The sequence below is a fragment of the Pholcus phalangioides genome, unplaced genomic scaffold (genome assembly GCF_987345545.1).
Source record: "Pholcus phalangioides strain wild (caught in Gottingen) unplaced genomic scaffold, Ppha-v1.0 ptg000022l_1, whole genome shotgun sequence".
In the NCBI taxonomy this organism is placed as follows: Eukaryota; Metazoa; Arthropoda; class Arachnida; order Araneae; family Pholcidae; genus Pholcus; species Pholcus phalangioides.
The window spans coordinates 19,248,602-19,269,184 of NW_028301615.1; the positions used below are offsets into that span (position 1 = coordinate 19,248,602).

General features: G+C 38.4%; 1 protein-coding gene across 2 annotated transcripts in view; it reads left to right on the plus strand.

The window, feature by feature from the left end:
* LOC149069950 (uncharacterized) overlaps positions 1–20,583 on the plus strand; it is a 304,673-nt gene that overhangs the window by 177,354 nt on the left and 106,736 nt on the right. Inside the window, exon 1 of one of the 2 annotated variants that reach the window (XM_089249958.1) lies at positions 6,786–7,285. The exons of the other annotated variant lie outside the window; for it this stretch is intronic. Coding sequence (XP_089106084.1) covers positions 7,233–7,285 — 53 coding nt within the window. The 5' untranslated portion in view covers positions 6,786–7,232. Of the gene's footprint in view, positions 1–6,785; positions 7,286–20,583 lie in introns of those variants that run through there. 2 annotated transcript variants of the gene reach the window in all.

Genomic DNA, 20,583 nt, shown 5'->3' on the forward strand with positions numbered 1-20,583 from the left:
AGGCATCACAGCCTCTGGATGATAAATATGTTTTTTTTTAAACTAATCTAAATCTATGTATGTTGGAAATGAATAGATTTGATTTGATATTGAATGCTCATATCAAAATACATCATCACCAACTATTTCTTGGATTTAATCCATTTCTCTCGGCGCTTTTTTCATCTCTTTGCGAATGCATTTTTTATCCCCTATTCAAACTTTTAATTCTGATAAAAGTCCATTGCTCGTGGTCATGCATATATTAGGGGGAACTCTTGCGTAAATCTCTCTTTCAGCACTTTAACACTTTTTCCGTGGTTGAATGTCTCATGCTCGACATGAAGAAAACTTTTCCGAAGCTATCAACCTTTCTCAAAATAAATATTACAAAAAAAAAACGCTAGAAGCGTATATTAATGTAATAAACTAAAACAACGCGATGAACGAGAGATTACTCACTTAAAATTGTGAAATAAGCAACTAAAATGTAGAAAAAGCACGTTTGGGAATTAAGCACGTTTCGTCTGCTAAAAATAAGTGTCTGAACAGTGACGTCACGCAGTAGGCCCTTACCATATAGTCCCGACACTACTTCACCAAACACCAACTCTGGCCAAATCACTATATTGCAATTTATTGTCCTTAATGAGCTGGGTTGGAAATGAAGACGCCATCTCTATCGGTGCCCGCCTGGAGCTCGTTAGGAAAAATATCTCATCTATATTCTCCCCTGGGTGGGGAGACAGCAACCCTCAAGGTGGTAGACGGGCATCTTACCACCACGCCCGCCACTCGGGCGAACACAGCCCTGACACTGGGTGCTCTTCCTTTGATCCTGGAACGAACAGTGCTCGCCACGCGTAAAAAAGGTGAAGGCCCCCCTGATGTAGAGGAATGCAACGCCTTTATTATTTATTAAAGAGCAAAATTACTAAAACTGATTTTAAAAAGAGCATTCAGAGTCAGTTTGAGAGAAAAATCCTGGAAATCCCGTGGATTATTTCAATTCCCGGGGAGGAACATCAGAGAAATAATTCCTCTATACCTAAATTATAGAAAAATAATCCCAAAAAAACTGAAGCCCTTATCCTCTTTTAATGCCTTTAATAGATTCTAGACCAAATCCATTTTTTCCCCCACCATTCTCCATCTTCTATAATACCAGAATAGCATAGAGAAAGGTATTCCCAGAATAATTCATGATGTTATAAATTTATTTCTATCTATTTTTTCTGTTCTGACGAAGCAAACATCGATCAAACATCGGATAGAGAGAGAGAGAGAATCGATTCTATTCTATTAGATATATATATTCCGGTCAATAAAAGCTCAGACGTGAATCCTTTCATGTTAGTTTCATGTACGAAAAGAAGAAAAAAAAAATACCGATATCTATATATACAGAATGGAATCTCAATTTAATGGCTTGTGAGACGTTTTCCCACTGACGACATTCATCGGTGTCTTCTCATGTAGCTTTCATACATGTCTTGAGGCTTCTCTCTCTCTCTTATTTCTCAATAAATTCTTCCGATGACACCGAAGATTCGTCTTTAATGGCTATTACATTCTTCAGAAAAACTGACCGATTGCGATAATATTTCGTGAAATTGATATATCACTTCAGGACACTATGTTTCGTAACGACCAAGGTTATTATGGAAGTGGAATTCTATCGTTCACATACTTTTCGATGGCGATCTGTTTTGTTTTATTGGTGGGAATGTCCGACATTTTTTTTTTGGTCGATTGACTGGTGTATTGCAGAATGAGATGATCATAACTGCTGAGATGCGATTGAATTGAGTCGGTAATACTCGGCTATAACGACCACGGTTATTGCAACGTCTCGGATATAATGCCAATAAGTGACGATCTCGAACGATGTCTCATAAATACTGAGCGTCATTTTAAAAAAAAACCAATAAAATGCTAGTATATAACATTTCTTTGGAACTTGAGTATTTTTCCAAGAAATTCTTTGAATAAGGGATTAACGCAGTGGCTCTCAAAGTGTACGTCGCGTCTCCGAGGGGCATCGTGACGACATGAACGTGCAAATTTTGATTTTTGGGTTTATCAGCTGGTTGGATCACTTACTTTGGTATCCAAGCTTTGCCATAAACGCAAATAAGTATCTCCTATTGAAACGCATTTTGCAAAACATTTTAGGAGAACAACTTCCACAGAGTAACATGGGTAGAGTGAACATCCAAAAGTCATTTTCCAAATTCTAGAAATCTGTACATTCACGTTTCTGACAAAGGAAGACCTTTATTTTTTAATCTATTTCCATCCATTCTGTGGGTAGATGCATGTGATAAATGAAATGAATATAATATATTTTTATACCATCAATTAATATTATATAGTTATCAGCAATACGTTTGCTATGAATGAATAGCATTAATCGATTAAAATTTTTCGATTAACTCGTCGAAAATTTTAATCGATTCCAAGTCCTAAATCGTTTATAGATGCAGACTATGTAGCCGGTGATGACCTATAATTAGGGTAAAAGAGCCGTGGGTCACAAAGGATTGAGGAGCACTGACTTTCAATCCTCTGTGGCCCCGTGTATGTTCGAATATACATGACAATATAAGGCTAAAAAAACCATTATACTTATTTCTTTTCTTTTCTTTTGGTATTTTAGGAAGTACATCTTTTAGCGCCATTTCAATATAAAATACGGCTATGTAAATACAATACTTTTTTAATTGGAAAGTGTTAGTGTTCCGTGTTCAGAAATTTTATAAATTACACAAAATTGAGGGGATTGAAAATAAAATTCAATATAAAACTAAAAACTTGAGGGGAGTTCGTAAAAGTACGAATTACCCAGAATTCGAATTAACCAAGTTCTACTGCATATAACATTAGAATCAAGGCAAACTATATATTTTAACCGCAATTAACCACTTCAGCTAATTAAAAAATCCACTACAACTAACTAAATAGCTGTGCTGATGTATTGTTTCAATTAAAAATATGCTATCACCAACCATTTACATCTATAATTTACACGAAAAAAAAAATTCAATACGAGAAAGGGTTAATATATCGATGAATTTTTGTCGATGTTTGATTGATTGGTGTTTGTTTTCCCCTACGACCACGAAAACACGATTCATTACAAGGTTGTGCGATCATTTGCTCAGTTTCCATCTTATACTCAGGAACATTGGAAGAGCTCACAAAAATCGTGGATTCCTACCGATATGCACCCCTCCTCCACGCGTTTATAGTATCAAAAGTAAATCACAAACATCAATCCAGGGCGCTTTGTCTTTTATTTGAGAAGACGACTTCTTACTGTATTTCAGTGCCCATTTCCAAGGAATACGTTTGCTTCAAAAGACTTACTAGTCATCTCAAGTTCAATTTAGATTTCAAAGATCTGTTCTGCGCCTTTGTGTGTCGACTTTTCTCAATTGGAGTTCCCGAAGACATCACTAGGAGGTTCCTTGGGAAAAAGAAATGGATAGAGCAGGTTGTGTCCTGTAAGTGCTAATGTGGTCCTTATCTCATCAATCGTTCGTCGTAGAGGTATGGTTCCAATTCGAAAAATACTCAAAACGTGTTCAGAAATCACCCTGTAACAGTTTTGAGAGCGAAAATACAGTGTATCGCAAAATAAAAATAAAAAATCTGGTTGTTTTTTTTTGGACACCATTCTAAACGTTGCCATGCCTTTTTTGATGCCAACAAAAAACAGTACATGTTTCTAGGTGCAATATTGGCTAAAATGTCTGAATTCAAAAATTGGGAAAAGTTAGAGAAGAACAGCACAAATCAACGAACGTCTTATCTTCATTCGGCTGTACTTTACCAACTTTTCCCAAAATTTGAGCTCGAATACGTCAGCAAATACTGTACTTATAAACGAGAAATTATTTCGTTGCTGTCAAAAGAGACAGTTTTATTTGCGACACACTGTATTTCCTCTCTTTAATCTCGTACGGGGTGATCTTTGAACGCGTTTTGAGCATTTTTTAAACCCGAACTATACGGCAAACGTTCGATGAGGTGAAGGCCGAATTAGGACTCGCAGTACACCCTGGTGTAGTCGTGAAATTTTTCTATACCTTTAACGACTCCATCTATGAGAGAGAGTTCATCTCGTTCAAAACACGAGAGATGAGGAGAGCGCAACCCCCCAACCCGTAAAGAGTCCAGTTATTGCTGACCATAACCGGGAAAAAAGAAAAACCAATAAACTCTAGCCAGTGTTGTGCGCACGATTTTTTTACGGCTGTCGAGTCGAAACTTTTCCCGCTTTATGTCCCGGACCCTCACGTGGTCTTCCTCCTCCCGAGATAATAATCCTTTCCATCATTATCATCAGAGGATTGACTCGTAAATATACGCGATTTTATACCCGCGGCCGGCCAAGTTTTCCACTTGGCCGGCGGCATCTTTCTCGCATCAGGAGAATCGATACGTTACCCGCTAATCTATCAGGTATTGCTATACCTGGGATTGTCAAATTGGGGACTGCTTTTGGTGTTGATGCTGTGGCCGTTTGCATACAAGGTGTCCCGTAAATTCGTAAGTATTTAAAAAAATTCATACAGAGTGAATAATCTTTGAAGGCAGTTTACGAAAATGGGGTCATTCAAGTATTATGTCGAGGGGGGTTTCGGATTTGCTGACTTTAGATGACGGGGGGGGGGGGTTGAAAGTTACTTAGTCATCAACCACCATTTTTGAAGGTCTGAAATATTCTAAGCCGCTGCTGAAATTTTGCTGACAATGGGGGGGGGGGGGTCAGTGTTTTGCTGACGTTTGCTGACGGTGGGGTCAAAATGGCTGACGTAATATTCAAATGTCCCCTAGTGTTATTACTCTCAAATGGGGCATTTTTAGTACAAATTTGTGTTGATAGATGGCGGCAGTGGTTCACTGGAAATATGCAAATCCTATAAGATGTGTAGGAATTTACAGCGCATTTTTTTTTCTTTATTTTTCTGCCACTGGTTCATACATAAGATTTTTACTATGATATGTACATTGGTGGATAAAACACTATTGGTGAAGTTTTACCTCAGCCACGAGTCGCCGGCTGAATCTTTACAAGCGTTTCGGACACAGAAAAGCTTGTAGAAGTAGTTTTCCATAGAATAGAAGTCTGATTTATTTTTATGCGGCGTCCTCTATCCACAAAAGTTTGAAATAACTTATTCTGGACCAAAAACAAAAGAAATCCCCTACGGGGGAAAAAAATAACTATTTCGCAAACCGTGTTCAAAAACCCAATTCCTTCGATTTTTATGAATTTCGATACTATTTACGAATTTATGGGGCACCCTGTACTTACTTTAGTATATATAGTACAGTGGGTTCAGTTTTAAATGTACCGCACTCCGTAAATTGACGAATAAGGTTTTGTTTTTGTGGGCTGACAATAGTTTCAGACTTTCATTCGTCGACACATATCTATTTTTGATCATAGGATTTTCACGGATGAAGCATGTTTTTATCTTAGTGGACATGCTAAATTAGTACTTTTGGCTAAATTCGGCTCCCACATATCCCTGTCGACTAGCCTCATCATCATCTACGAAAATAGGTGTCTGATTCGTCGTGACTAGTACGAACAGGGGCAGCTCTAGTTCACCTGCAGCCCGGATACAAACCATCATATGTCGCCCCTAAAGACGACCCTCTGGTGGGAGGCTTAAAGGGATTTAGCACAAAGGGGACTCTAGATAAACCCTACTTTTTACTCTTTTTGTGTAGTTATTTCACCGTTCTTAACACTAGAAGGACCACGCCAGTCATTTTCACCATTCTTGATCTTCTCGCTCGATTTTCTTGACGAACCCGATCGTTTAGAAAATGTTGAAATTCCACGACTTTCCCTAAAAATGAGCAAATATTACGCTGTCCAATTATCAGAAATTTCGAAAAAAAATCAACCGAAATATTTTTAGTTATACATAAAAGGACCCATCACCGGTCAATTTGACCGGTAACGTTATAGGGCCTTTTCATAACGACGCGCAGCAAATATGAAAAGATATATTCGATTCGAAGAATCGTGGTATCAAATTTCTACCAATATAGATATGCTCACTCCGGCTAATTTGAAAGAAAGCATCCATTTTAATTATAAAATAAAAATATTAATATGACCAAAAATTCCGGGATGCAAATCACTGATTATTAGGGGTCATTCAAGTATCACGTCAGCATCGACAGGGGGAGGGGGTTTCGGATTTGCTGACTTTTGATGACGGGGGCGGGGGTCAGTGTTTTGTTGACGGGGGGGGGGGGTCAAAAATGGCTAAAAATCTGCTCACGTAATACTTCTTGAATAGACCTATGCGTCTGTATATATGCGCATCAATACTTCCTTCGGTTTCTTTTCGGTGCATTTTCCCAATAAAACGCAAAGTGAATCAGTAACGGCAACGGTCGTACGTAAACCCCGTATTTTACGGGACAAAACAAACCATCTTCCTCCGTATTACTTCTGATTCTAGAGTAAGAGTCGCGCGCTCGAGGTCGAGAGCAAGGCCAAAAAGTCGTGGATATCATATCTATATCCACGTCCAAACTCAGTTTATCGACGTGCCCTTTTTGTTTTTCCTCCAATGTTTTCCGTGTGTTTCTGTATTTTTCTCTTTTTTTTTTTTTAAGAAGCTTTCTCTGTCTCTGTGTGTCTTATTCCAGCAGCAGCAGCAGCAATGGCCTATCTGTCTGTTTGGTGCGCATGCACATGGTGGCGGCAATGGGGGGAAAGGGATGGGAAAATGGAAGGCTGATTTTCTCTGGTTGGATGGGTTTTTCCTTCTCTACACCAACCATTCAGTTCACTCTCTGTGTTCGGAGAAGTAAAGATCTTCCCGCGCTGGAGAAGATCTAGAGAAAGAGAGAGAGAAGAGTTTTATCACCACCACAACATTACACACAACGCGGAATCTTCCGCAAAGGAGCGCGTTTTTACCCGCGCTCTTCTTTTTCGGCGTTAGCATTTAAGAAAGTGGGAAGAGAGTGTGCGTGTGGCTCCGAGCAGCACATCATTTCTTGGCTTTATCTGCGAGTATGGAAAGAAAATAATAATAATAATCGTGACGAGTTCTTCACATGGCAAAATGCGACCAATAACAAAACAAAAAGTTTGGTTTAGTTAACACATGATAACGCGAAGATTTCATTGAAAAAAATTGAGATTTTTTTTTTGTTGAATGGATTATGTTCGTCTGGGATTTAATTCTCGTGCGTTGGATTATATGTAATTTGTGATGGAATCTCGTTGGAGTCTTAGACGCATTTTTCGGTCTTCTAGCAACTCACGGTAAGTCTTGAAAAAACACTTGCTTTCTTTGTGTGTGCGAGTTTTATTTTTTTTCCTAAGTAAAGTAATACCCCTGAAGTTGAGAGATACGTGGAATCAATGATAAGTAAAACCGGTATGCCCGACCCGATCGAAAATCATGCGGAAGATTGGTTATACGTCGGATCATATCGGACCCATAGTCCCGGTCTAGCACTGAACAATCTATACTTTAGATTATAGCTTAAACCAATCGTATTTTTGGGCCGATATGTACTCAGAATGCATCAGACAAGTTCATGCTTTGTGAATATTAATCAAAAGTAAATTTTCAATTAAACTAAATACTATGATATCTTCCTGGTCCAACTAGAACTAGTATTCTCTGTAAATAGCGGTAGCTGTGCTAAATGTTTCTAGTATTAAAATCTTTAACCTCTTTTCTTTTGTACAAGTTAAGAATTTCCATCTGTCGCGCACCTGGAGCAAAGACAGTTTGTCCTTTCCGATTCTAGTACGTGCAGTCGAACAAATAGTGGCCTGATCGAGCATCTCTCTCTTGGCAAAAGACACTCGAATTATCTTTCTTCATTCTTCAGTGGCGGATTAAAGTCGGTCAAGGCCCCGGGCGCACAAGAAAATATTGGGCCCCCCTTGAATTATAAAAATGTGTGAAGTTTTTGTTTTTTGGAGCCCTTTAGAAGTCGAGGCCCTGGGCGCCCGCTGTTAAACCCACCTCTGTCTCTCTTATGGTATCATTCCTGATAATAGGATATGGCACCACATGATCTTCAAGCACTTGATTCAAATGAAAATTACCCTGTATTCTCTTGATGGAAACAAGATAAAATTCATATATGTCCTCCTCCCATTCTCTGTCTGGTTCCATGTCGTCCGCCATACGTCCATCACGTGTTGAAAAAACTCTTGTCTTTAATGTTTCTTTTTAGTCATCCTAACCGTTTCTTTTGATAGTGAGTTATCTAATGTTTCCAATTTGGCCATCTTTTCTACTTCTTCATTTATAATATTACCCACATGGGCCTTAACCCGGTGATAATGTGCGCTAATATTCTGGTCTTCGGAAGACCAACGATAAGTCGAGATCGCTTGAGTCATGGTACTATTTTACATTAAGAGACATGTAAATATTAGTTAATTGGGGCAAAAAGTTGGCGAAAACACCCACATGTTTTAATAAGAACTATAATCAAAAATGCTATTGTTTCTGAAAAACGTACTAAATGGAAATTTGATGAAAAGTTGTTGTTTTTTTTTATAATGGGATTACTTCATTAAACCTAAGTTGCCCAAGACTACAAAGAGAGATCCTTAAAAAAATTCATATTCTTTGAAATCTGTGCGAACAAACACCATGTGTGATACGCTTCAAATGTTTTCGTGAAACCTTAGTTTCGGAGGCAAGAAAGCAACTTCCATTTGTGAGCTGGTATTTAATTAAGAGCTGCAGTCCCGGGAAATTATCATTAACGTGCGTCGTATTAAACGATTTTTTGAAGTGCTGGCAATAACGTTGGACCTCGGGGTTATGAAAGTAACCAGTCTGCAAGTATGGAAAATGCCACACCAAGACTTGGAATAACATTTCTAAAAATCGCGACAAAATTTGCATCTTTAATAACTTCCACCATTGACTTGTGTCCCTATTTATGATTTGAAGTGGGTCATTTCGTAAGTGAAAATATCTACTAAAAAATATTCTCGGGAGCTGCGGACGAGTCATGAATTGAGCAAGGGAGAGCCGCGGGTGCGAAAAGTTTTGAGAACCACATTACAAGCAAATTACATTCCCCGTAAAATGCCATTTTGAAAATGCATGCATGGAAAATCATAATTTTTTATAAATTATAATAAGAGAGAGCAATTATTTCTGAATTCAAGTACGGAATGTTGGCTGGCACCTCGAGTTACGTCGCTGAAAATTGCTCGCAAATTGGTACCTCAAAATAAACTTTTCCATATAGGATAATGGAGAGTTTAATTCGTTCCATATCCCTAGAATATCAATGTCCGTATATAATATTAAATTGGCATTGTGTAAGCATGTAGAATAAAAGTAGTTTCATAATTTTTCATTCACGGAACAAATGCAGTCATGATCACAACAACAGTGGGGACGGCAGGACGCCAGACCAAAGTCCAGAAGAGGGTTTTAATATTTTGGTTTTTTTGTCATATAAATTTACTATAGATGAGCCTGTGAAAAATTGTGGCCCCGAAGGCCCAAAGATCTCAGCCTACGCGCCCGGGTCCAGAACAAAAGGGAAAGGGGGTCGTGAATGCAGTTCACGGTAAACAATCGCTGTCGGCTTTGACTTTTTCTAGCTTGTTCCACTTGCAAAGTGACCAAGATTTACACTGTAGATGCATAATATCAACAATGTTTACGGCAAACAAGGAGTATCACAATATACAGGGTGTCCTGTAAGTGCTAGCACGGCCTTTATCTCATCAACCGTTCCTCGTAGCGATATGATTCCAATTTAAAAAAATGCTCAACATGCGTTCTTTTACTTAAATTACCCTGTACCAGTTTTTAAGAGTGAGAATTACAATGTGTGGCAAAATAAAAAAATTCAAATTTTTACACGGTGCTCTCGTGTGCTCTAACTTCCAGTTAGAAAGTTGTTGCCCTGTCTCTCCTGATGCCAACTGAAAAAAAAAAATCCAGTTTCCGAGTGCAACATTCACAGCGGTATTCGAATTTGAAAAACGGAGGAAATTTGGGAAAGAACAGCGTTAAATCGGGAAAAACCGTTTTACCCGCATTTAACGCCGTTCTTTCCCAAATTTATTACGTTTTTTCGAATTCGAATATGTCTGTGAATATTACACTTGGAAAACTGGAATTTTTTTTTTCGCATCAGGAGAGACGGGTAACAACTTTCTAATCGGAAGTTAGAGGATAAGGGGGGACCATGTAAAAATTTAGATTTTTTTTGTTTTGTCACACATTGTATTCTCACTCTCAAAACTGGTACAGGGAAAGTTTTGAACGCCTCTTGAGCATTTTTTAAATTGGAATCATATCTCTACGAGGAACGGTGCTAGAACTTACTGGACACTCTGTATAAATTGCGCCACAGTTGCTGCCTAAATCTACAGAGACATTATTATTAAATTCATATCACTGATGAACAGTGATGAATGGTAATCCTGGTTTCAACAGAATAGCGCCACGCCAAAAAGTTTCACGTTTTAACCGAATTTTTTGTCTATATTATGGGACTTAAACGGCCTCTTTCCTCCGAACTTATAATCCCCAGGACTTTTTTCTTTGGGGCTATATTAAAAATATGGCATACTGAAATAATCCACATACGATTGATAAACTCAAGACTAACATTATTGATGTAATATCAGACATAAACTCTCTCAGACTTCGTGCGGTCTCGAGTAATCTGGTAAAAGAATGAGCTCGTGTGTCCGCGTAAAAAGGCCGACATATTCAACATTTATAGTAAATTCGAAGTTTTTGTAAACTTTTATTAAAGGAAAGATTTCAATTCATAAATCTAATCCGTTATTCATTCAAAAAAACCATTCTTAAAACTATGACGTGCGTGAATTTCGAAACACCCTGTATAATCGGCTTTCACTTTTTCTTAATCAAAGCTTCGTAAATCTAAATCTCGATCAGAGATTACTTTCCCCCAATTATACGTAAACTCCGTTTGTTTATTTTGCTTTTTTTTTAAAGAAACTTTATTTCTATGTATCGATCTTTCCGTGAAATTCCTCCGATAATCGTTTAATGAATAGATTATTCTTGAAGAGGAAAAGATTTTATTGGAATCGGATTTTCAGGAGAGTTCGTCAGTTTCAGTTGGTTGCTAGTTGAGTTGGATCTTTATTTTATGGCTGAAAGTTTTTCAAAAGTAAATACACCTTGAACATATAGGATCAATATCTGAGACAATTTTAATCATTAATCGACGTTCGAGGACTTTAATTTCTTTGAATTTGAGTCCTTACGGAGTATATCATTATTGAGAGGCAACAAATTTCCGCTAATTTTCTATCAAAACGGGACACTTCCAAAATTCAAATGTGGCCGGGCATTACACTATGAAAGTTTTCTAAAAGTTATTTTATAAAATTTGAAAAATTCAACCAGAGTAAGATTATCGGTTGCATTTGCTCGAATGTAACCTATGAGCTTTTATTGGCTGGATTTTTCAAGTTTTGTAAAAGGGATTTTATCAAACTTTTATAGTGTAATCCCGGCCAAACTCTCTTGAGTGTTGATCATCAAGAAACATGATATTTAAATATTCTTCCACCATTCCTACATGCTGCTACCCCTGTTGGGCTATTTCTACTTTTGTAAAGGAACGATATTACTGTGAATTTAGTGAAACTGGAAATGTTCTCCTTTGAAAATAGGCTCCTCAAATTATATCTCCTACGTATTTATTACTTTCCCTACATATTTATCAAATTTTTTGTCGGCCTCAAATTATTTCTCATATTTCCGCCGGTCCTAGAAATTTTTCAACTACTTCCATTGGTCCACTCCTTTGAAAAAAAAGATTGAAAACTATACCTGAAAACTTTTACGTTACGAATACACACATGCCTGTCTTTTCTACAAACAGAAACTCCACCCGACTGACCTTTTGCCAAGTTTGCGTGCCAAACCGATGTTCGTTCGGGTCCCACTCACGGCTGACAAGACACCCCGAGGATTTGCATAATTCATGCGTGCTTTTACAGTTGAAACCGAGCAGTCAACAACTCAGAAGGTACTTTTATAACTTGTCCGGGAGTGTTTCGCAAATTAGCAGGGACTCCATAGGAGAGGCGCTCCCCTCCCACGTGATGAAATCCGTATTCTAGTACATTGGAAATACTCTCTAAAATACTCTCCGCTACTAATCACTCACGAGAGGGTACTTTGCTCTTCTCTGGCCTGAGATGTTTCGCCTGATTTGGAGCGAGATACATAAAGCGCGTTTGGATATTCTAAGCAGAACCATCTAGCTCTTTCAAAATTAAGATTCATTCTATTGTAAATTTTGTAGATTTCTCTACTTACCCTACGAGGATCTCCTAACGTTTGAGCCGCGCATGACGTCGAGTGAACAGCGTATGACGGGTATAGAGTGCGAGTTGCTCACACTAAATCAACACGGGCTCTTGAATCGCTGTTTGTCATGCAAATGATACCAGAAATAGGCGTAGGCTGTTTGCTCAACATCCGTGTGACATTGATTTTTTTTTAGTAGAAATTATTTGACCCACATATCTGTGCCAGAGAAAATAGTATAAAAAGGTGTGTAGTAACAGGCACAGGTCATCACAACAGCTGTGGACTTTCTCCTTGAATCAAAATGGTCCTGTGCAATGCTATAGTTTTGATAATCTTGGTCGCTTTCTGTGCTAAAGCAGTGCGATGTTGGGATTTCTCAGATCAAAGGCCCTTTACGAAACAAGATGTAAATGGCGGAGATTCACCATCAAACACAGATACGCGACCGGGTATCGGCGATGTTAAAGGTGATATTGCGACACCGAGACATGTAAAGAAGTTTACTGACGATTTCGTTTTCAATCCGTATGCGACGGATAAAAGTTCCAAGAGAAATGGCTACGAGAACGATGTCGTCAAGAAAGGATGGTACCAGGAACCTCAGTCTGACCACGTTGATGACGGTGAGGACGAGAGTAGCGGGCCTGGTGATGTAAATCCGATCAAGAGATATCAACCGAGTAGTTTCGAAGGGTTGATGATGATGAAAGCCATGCAGCAGTGGCAGCCTCAAGTTCCAAAGAAGCCGACGAAGGACAGCAATAAGGGATTCTTGTCGAAGTTGGCTGACGATCCTCTCAAAGCGATACTTTCGTTCACGCTGCCGCTGTCTCTCATCTTGTCGTCGATTCTGCCATCGCTCATCAATTACTTCATAAACAAGAACTCGAACGGCACCCAACCCATAATCACGACTGCAACTGCCGAAGCCGCAGCACGTAGTCTTTTCTCTCATAATCTGGATCTACCTAGCACTCTTCTGAAACAGCTTGGACCAGCAGCTGTGGCATCCATGGCAAGAATCGGTGCCAGAGGACTGGGTGATCCCGAATGTATGATGAAGATGTTCTGCGAACTCGTGGACAGGAAAGCAACTGCAACCACCAGGAGATCCGGACAACAGAAACAGCAAAGCATCGCCGAGAGGGCTCTCCGAAAGGCTCTGTCGTACGTCGACGATTCTTTGTCGAATTCGTTCAGAGTGAAAGAACTGCTGAAGTTCGTCGACGAAGGCAAATGCAAGACAGTGAAATGCTCTTCGTGGAAAGCTCAGAAAGTCGAGAAGAGGAAGACGGTGCCATTGAACAGACGTCACTTCTGATATGACTCCGATTAACGAACGTGGTTTGCGCAACGTACAAAATTATGAAAAACTGTTGATGATTTTGAAGTTGTTTTTCCTCAACTGAAATAGCTTAGTTTCAAGACAGAGCGAAAGCAAAGCTCTACGTTATCTTGACACCATTATGCGTTCACATTTGGAAAATGTTTGGACTTTCACTAGCATTGTGTATATATTGATTCCTTAAAAATGAAAAAAGACAATGTTTTTAAAGAAATATAATATGTAAAATTATCGTGTCAATTGATCGTACCATAAAAGTTGATTATGAAATAAATGTTATCTCTGAAAAAAGTTTGACCTACGTATTTTATAAATTTTAATTTTATTCTCTTTCAAATGACTTTTTTTACTCTTGATTAATTAACATAATTTACAAATAAACATACAGAGGTCGCAACAGACAACCCACCCAACGAGATGGCTGTAAAAATGCAGAAAGAAAACATTGCCCATAACAAACACGGATATTCATTTCACAGGAATTTTATTCCATAATAAAAGGTATTGAAGCATGTTTTAAAAATATTGTAAAGCAATTGAATTACCATTAAAAAAATTCTCTACATAAGAAAAGTGTCGATAAAATAGATGAGAGACCAACCTAGAGGGAAACTTAAATTACATTTCTTTATTAAATTACCTTGTATAATTTAATTTACTCGTTAAATAAATTAAATTACGTAAATTCCCGTTACTCCACACTCGCTGAATGCTCCAGAACTTGCCTACTTACCACTACGGAACAAATCAATAGTTTCAAGTGCCACTTAATTTACTGGTTTAGGCTAAATCTCGTGCAGTTGGAACTGCAAAAGTGTACTTTTTAAAAAAGAAGTGAGGCATAAAAATTATTTGGCAAAAACTTTTTCCGTTTAAGAAAATTCAAGAAACGTAAATTAAAGCAAATACTGTTCGAGATTTTATTTTGAGGTCATCTGATTACAGCTTTCTTCAAGTAACAAAGCGAAAACTGAGTATTCAAGTGAAACCTTTTTGACCGCTTCTCTCTTACCCTTGTAAGAATTCACTCGCCGTGAACAATTTGGAAGAATCGCTTGTAAACTTACCCGTATTTTTACAGCCATACAATGGACGTTAGAAGAAAATATTTTTCTTTTTTGTTTTGAATTTTGAAAATTCTAACCCTTCAACACAGGGCCGTCATTTCAACTTTTTCCGGGGGGGGGGGGGCGGAGAACATGTGTACTCAGTGTAGTTATAATTATATTATCACAAAAAATAAGAAACTTTGCCTGGTTTTAATTTATACAAAAATTGCCACGTTTTTAAGACAAATAAATTCAATTGGTCGAATGGTCGACGCGTTTCGGCTCTTCAATGGAGAGCCATCAGGACTTCGTGGTCAGAATTCACACGAATGAGTCGTGTGAAACATCACTCTTCCACGACTCATTCGTGTGAATTCTGACCACGAAGTCCTGATGACGGCTCTCCATTGAAGAGCCGAAACGCGTCGACCATTCGAATTTATTTGTCTTAAAAACGTGGCAATTTTTGTATAAATATAATTATATATTTGTATATATATATATACCATTTTTAGTGTATTTTCAAAAGCCAGGGGGGACAACGCCCCCCGCCCGAATGCCCTTCAAGTGTCACAAATGTGGGGTTTATTTTTTTTACCTCAGGGAGTGAGGACTTGACTTAATAGTATGGTGAATATGAACTTTGGAGACTTATAACATATATTATAGTCATTCTTTGAAAACATTTGGCACTTATCCTACCGGTCGTTGTGATGAAATGGTCGCTATAACATCATGGGGTCGTCATAACGGGCGTCGACTGTGCAGTGCATTTGATATAGTAATTGAAAAATAAACGTAAAATAATACATATAATATAATCCTTTTAGATCCTGACGACACAAATATGTTGTTCGCTTTTTCTCACTGTAATTTTTTTTTTTTTTTTACCTCAGAGAGTGAAGCCCTGACGTAAAGGATTGTGCAAGTTTTGAGTTAGAATTATAGAGAATATGAGCTTTAAGGGTTTTCATCAGAGGACAGCACTGAAAGTTGAACTTTCAGGTGGAGGTTCAAGATGTCTTCATGGAAAAAGTGTCGCCGGAAAAGTGTGATTTATTGCATAAAACTTAGTAATAAAATTCCGAAAAAGTTGTATGTGAAGATGAATATACCCGGTGTCACATCTTGTATGAAAAAGCTTTAAAGAAGTGAATTCTTTCCCCGCAAAAAAAAAAAAAAAATTGAACATGCAAAGGAAGAAAAATTGGAAGAATAGAGATTTTTTTTTCTCAGATTTATGTTTTTAATGCATTTTTTTAGCATCAAAAATGCAAAAACATCTTGATAATTCCAAAAAATGAATGCTCGCTTCTGAAAGGGATGAGACAATAAGTTATTTAACTTCTTCATTTCACACAACATAGGAGAGATAAAGAAAGGATGTGTGTGGCACACACACACACACAAAATATTTGAGAGGGGATGGATAAGAACAATTGAAACACTTTTGCTTTATTCTTTCGCGTAAATAAAGATTCTAGAGTTTTGGAAACTTAAAAATTAGGACATGGCCCGAATTTTTAAGTAAAGGGGGTTAAAATCATCAAAAAGACCCCCCCAAAGTTCTTTTGTCTGATGAAAAATTTCTATTCTTCCGTGCCGATAACTCATCCTGCCTCTTGGATCATCCGAATTCCATTATTTTCATCTCCCGATGCAACATCAAACCATTTGTCTCCCATTAATCATTAGCCTTTGCGCCCCCTTGGGGTTAATTAATTAATTTTTTTTGCGCGCGTTTGTGAGGTGTTGGGGGAAAAATATCGCGAATCACACTTTTCTACAATGATTCATCAATTTAGTACTTTTCTGATGCGACCGTGTGTATACAGTCGAATACCGTTATAGCGAAAATCTCGTTTTAACGAACACGTTTCTTATCCCCCAGATAAGTTGACATAGGAACAATGCAAAAACCTGGAATTACTTTTTAACAAAATTTCATAATAACGAAGTGATTTCTCCGGTCTCCTGGAGTTCGTTATAACGGGATTCGACTGTATTAGTCTTCGCACGCACACCGTGAGGCTTACTTACGTTGTTGTCCCATTTGCTGTTCTCAAAAACCAACTAAGATGCGTTTTAGAATTTACCCGCATGTAAAAACTTGCAAAATCTTCAAATCTCAGATAAGAAATCATCTCCGAAAATTTGCTTGGAATCATCAGGTGGTTTGCATTTCAAATACAGTCTTATTGTAAGAAATATTTGGCTATCTACTCCTCGAGAGAAATGGTAGTTGCTATATCACTGCACCTAAACAATGCTATCTACAGCAACAGCTAGCCTCTAATTATACGTTCATTTTCTGACAGCTTTCTTTCTTTCAATCCGAGCACAACTCAGGTCTATCGCCATCTGTGGGAAATTTACTACCTAATTGAGCCGGAAGTGTAAGCGTGGCGTTGTGTCTAATTTTTCAGTGCTATTACTATTACTAAACCACACATGCACCTCGTCCATATTCCTCTGCGGAAGAATTTTTCAGTGCTGCCATCTATATTTCAGAAGTTATATGGGTGAAGTGTAATGATTGAATTACATTTGTACCGTTTGCTCTCTGTGGCGAGAGTTTTCAAAGGGGAGATCGGTTCGCATTCGCGCCTCGAAGTTAGGAACCACAGCAATCCAACTTCAGCCGACCACCACTGTGGCGACGGTGGGGGTTCGAACTCGGGACCTCGCGATGCGAGTCCGTCCCTATGACCTCCAGGCCAAAAGTGACCCCCCCCCGTTCTGTCCCCCTAGGGGATATAACGTCACTATGGCCACTCGACCACCACAGTAGCTGATAGCGATTACTTATCTGAACGCACCTCGCAGCAACGTGTTGCCCGCATTCATCATATCATCACCGAATTCGGGAAAAAAGTTCAAAAATGTATTCTGGGGTCCTTTTTTTGTGTTGAAAACATCTTTTGACGGAGACCAGCGAAATTCCTATTTCCTAATACGTTTAGGGAAGGCCAACTGCTCTTACATTGGGGGTCACCAGGACAAAGAGCGAAAAAGACAATGTTCAATCCAAAACAGACCCTGCTTAAAAATAGACTTTAATGCGGTTTTGGTGAGCTCACCCTCTACAATCATTATCATTCTTTATTAACTGGTCTCTGTAATTTCAATATTATTTTAACAAGTAGTTGCTCTTAATACACGTACTTCATTTGATCAGCTGGATGATTGCATTCAACTTTTCATTTTTTTTCGTGAATGGTATTCAAGCATATTCCCTTGTGCGTATAGCGCAATGGTATATTTTCGTGGGCCGGTGTGCAACCCACTTTACGGGCCACAATTAGAGAACCCCTGCTATGGGGCAGGCGGGGAGGTTGTTTGTAGAACTGGGGCTAAATTATTTCTCCTCAAACACTGCTTCGTGTATGAGCAAAGCTCCCAATATAAGAACGAAATTTTTAGCAAAAAAACTGTTCTTATACACGAGTATATACGACAAGGATGTTCGAACTTAAGGAGAGTGCAAGCCACTTCACTGATTGGAAAACGTGTCGTGGGCCACTTAATTAAGTGATCCAGAACAGCGCCGAAGGTTACTTATTTGATCTGCAAATGTGCAGCAAGTCCGTGTCGCGGGTGGCTTGAGTGATCTGGAACAGCACCGTAGGTTTGGTCGAGTGGTTATAGAGACAGACCCGAGTTTGAATCCCAACGTCGCCACAGTGTTAGTCGACTGAAGCTGGTTTTCTGTAGTTCCCATCCTCGAGGCAGGAATGCGAGCCGACCTCCCCGTTAAAAAGTCTCAAAGTCTAAAATGGTACAAATATTCAATCACCACTCTTCACCACATTTTGAAATGTGGATGGCAGCACTAATGAACGCACAACACCGTATACGCACTCGGACTGTTGGTACACACACACTCACACTTCCGGCACAACTCAATCGGTAGTAAATTTCTCATAGATAGCGATAGACCGGAGTTGGGGGCCGTTCAAGTATTACGTAAGCAAATTTTTTGCCATTTTTGACCCCCCTCCTCCCCCCTTGTCAGCAAAACACTGACCCCCCCCCCTTGTTAGCAAAATTTCGTCATCAGCTCTGCCCCTCTGAATCCTAACTCATATTTTCATAAAGGGTGGTTGATGACGTTAGCATTATCCAAACCCCCACCCCTCCCCCCCCCCTTGTCATCAAAAGTCAGCAAATCGGAAACCCCCTCCTCCACCCCATCGATGATGACGTAATACTTGAACGGCCCCTTGTGCTCGGTTTGAAAGAAAAGGAAAAAACAGTAGGGATACTCTTTTTTTTTTTTTTAATTGATCTGTAAATGTGATACGAGTCACTTGAGGGCGGTGGGGTCACTTGAGTGATTCGGAACAGCTCCGCAGGTTCCTTAAGTGATCTGGAAGTGTGTCAAAGCCTATTTAAGTGAAGCCAAACTGCAACGCATCTCACTTAAGTGATCAGGAAATGTGCTGCTTAATTAATTTTTAGGAAATTAAGTTGTTTGCGTTCACGGGTCACACCAGATGAGGGTCAGATTTGACCCGCAGGCCATGGGTTGAGCGTATGTGATACATGGTAATTGGAACACACATATATACACCACTACTATTTTTTGCAGATGCGAAATGCTTCAAATAAAGCTGTTGGAATAAATGCTTTTTTTAAAATTGCAAAACTAGTAGGGAATAAACATCAGAATCTACAGACTGTTCTTTCCAATGCATAATGTTAAGAAATACTCAATTTAAAGTCAAGAGCGCATGGGAAATAAATAAATAATGGATTCTGAAATACGAATACGCACGGTACGTTTCACGTTGGTGGTGGTGACGACGATGATGTGCCCGTGCTCTTATCTCTCGGAAATTAGAATGAATTTCACACAGAATCCATTATCCACCTTTCACTATTTTTCGCTATAGATTTTCCTTCCCTTTCAAATCACTTTTAGTGAAGAAAGCGGTGGGATTCCCTTCTGAGAACAATCGCTTTGGATTTCAGCCATGTTTCTGTCCATCTGCAGTCTGCATAACACGAACTACGAATCCCTGAAAATAAAGACGGAATTCGGAGACGGAATAAAACATGGGAAAAGGTATTACACTAGGTCCACATATATATATATATAAAATATGTATATATACACGTGTATGTGTCCCCCGTGGGTTATTAGTTTTGAAGAAATGTGAGCGTGTAAAGTGCGGTTGACAGCGACACACGTGGGAGCACGTGTTTGGGAATAGGAGCGACGTTGCCACTGTCCTGTAGACTGTGATCCTATTTATATAAGAACGGGAAAATCCCGAAAACAAATGAATGTGTAAATCCACAGGAGAGAAAGGCAGTCTTCTACAGCCTTTTATTCATTTTATTTTATTTTTTTGGTTGAGAGATTCTGAGAATCTAACGTAAGATTCCGTTGATCGATAAGAGCCTTTCGTTTCTCACGGATTCCGAACACACAGCAGTTGATAGACGAAAAAAAACTTTAGAATACGTATTCTGTATACTGTATTTTTTTTTGGGTTGGGGGGGGGAAGAACTTAAATAATGAATTAAATATTTTTTTCACAAAAAATTTCTTTCTTCGTACATTAAAAAAAAAAAATTCTCATTTTTTTTCAAATATTTCCATTTTATTTATTTTTTTTGAAGATTGTAATTGTCTTAAATCGTTATTATATAAATGTATTAATATTTCACAGTCAGAATTCAATTTCTTTTTTTATATAAATTTCAGTTTTGAATTTTTCTACGAATTTATGAGTTTTTTTGAATTCATTAAAATTTCAATTTTGAATTCATGAAATTTTCAATTTTGAGTTCAATTTTGAATTCATGAAATTTTCAATTTTGTGTTCAATTTTGAATTCATGAAATTTTCAATTTTGAGTTCAAT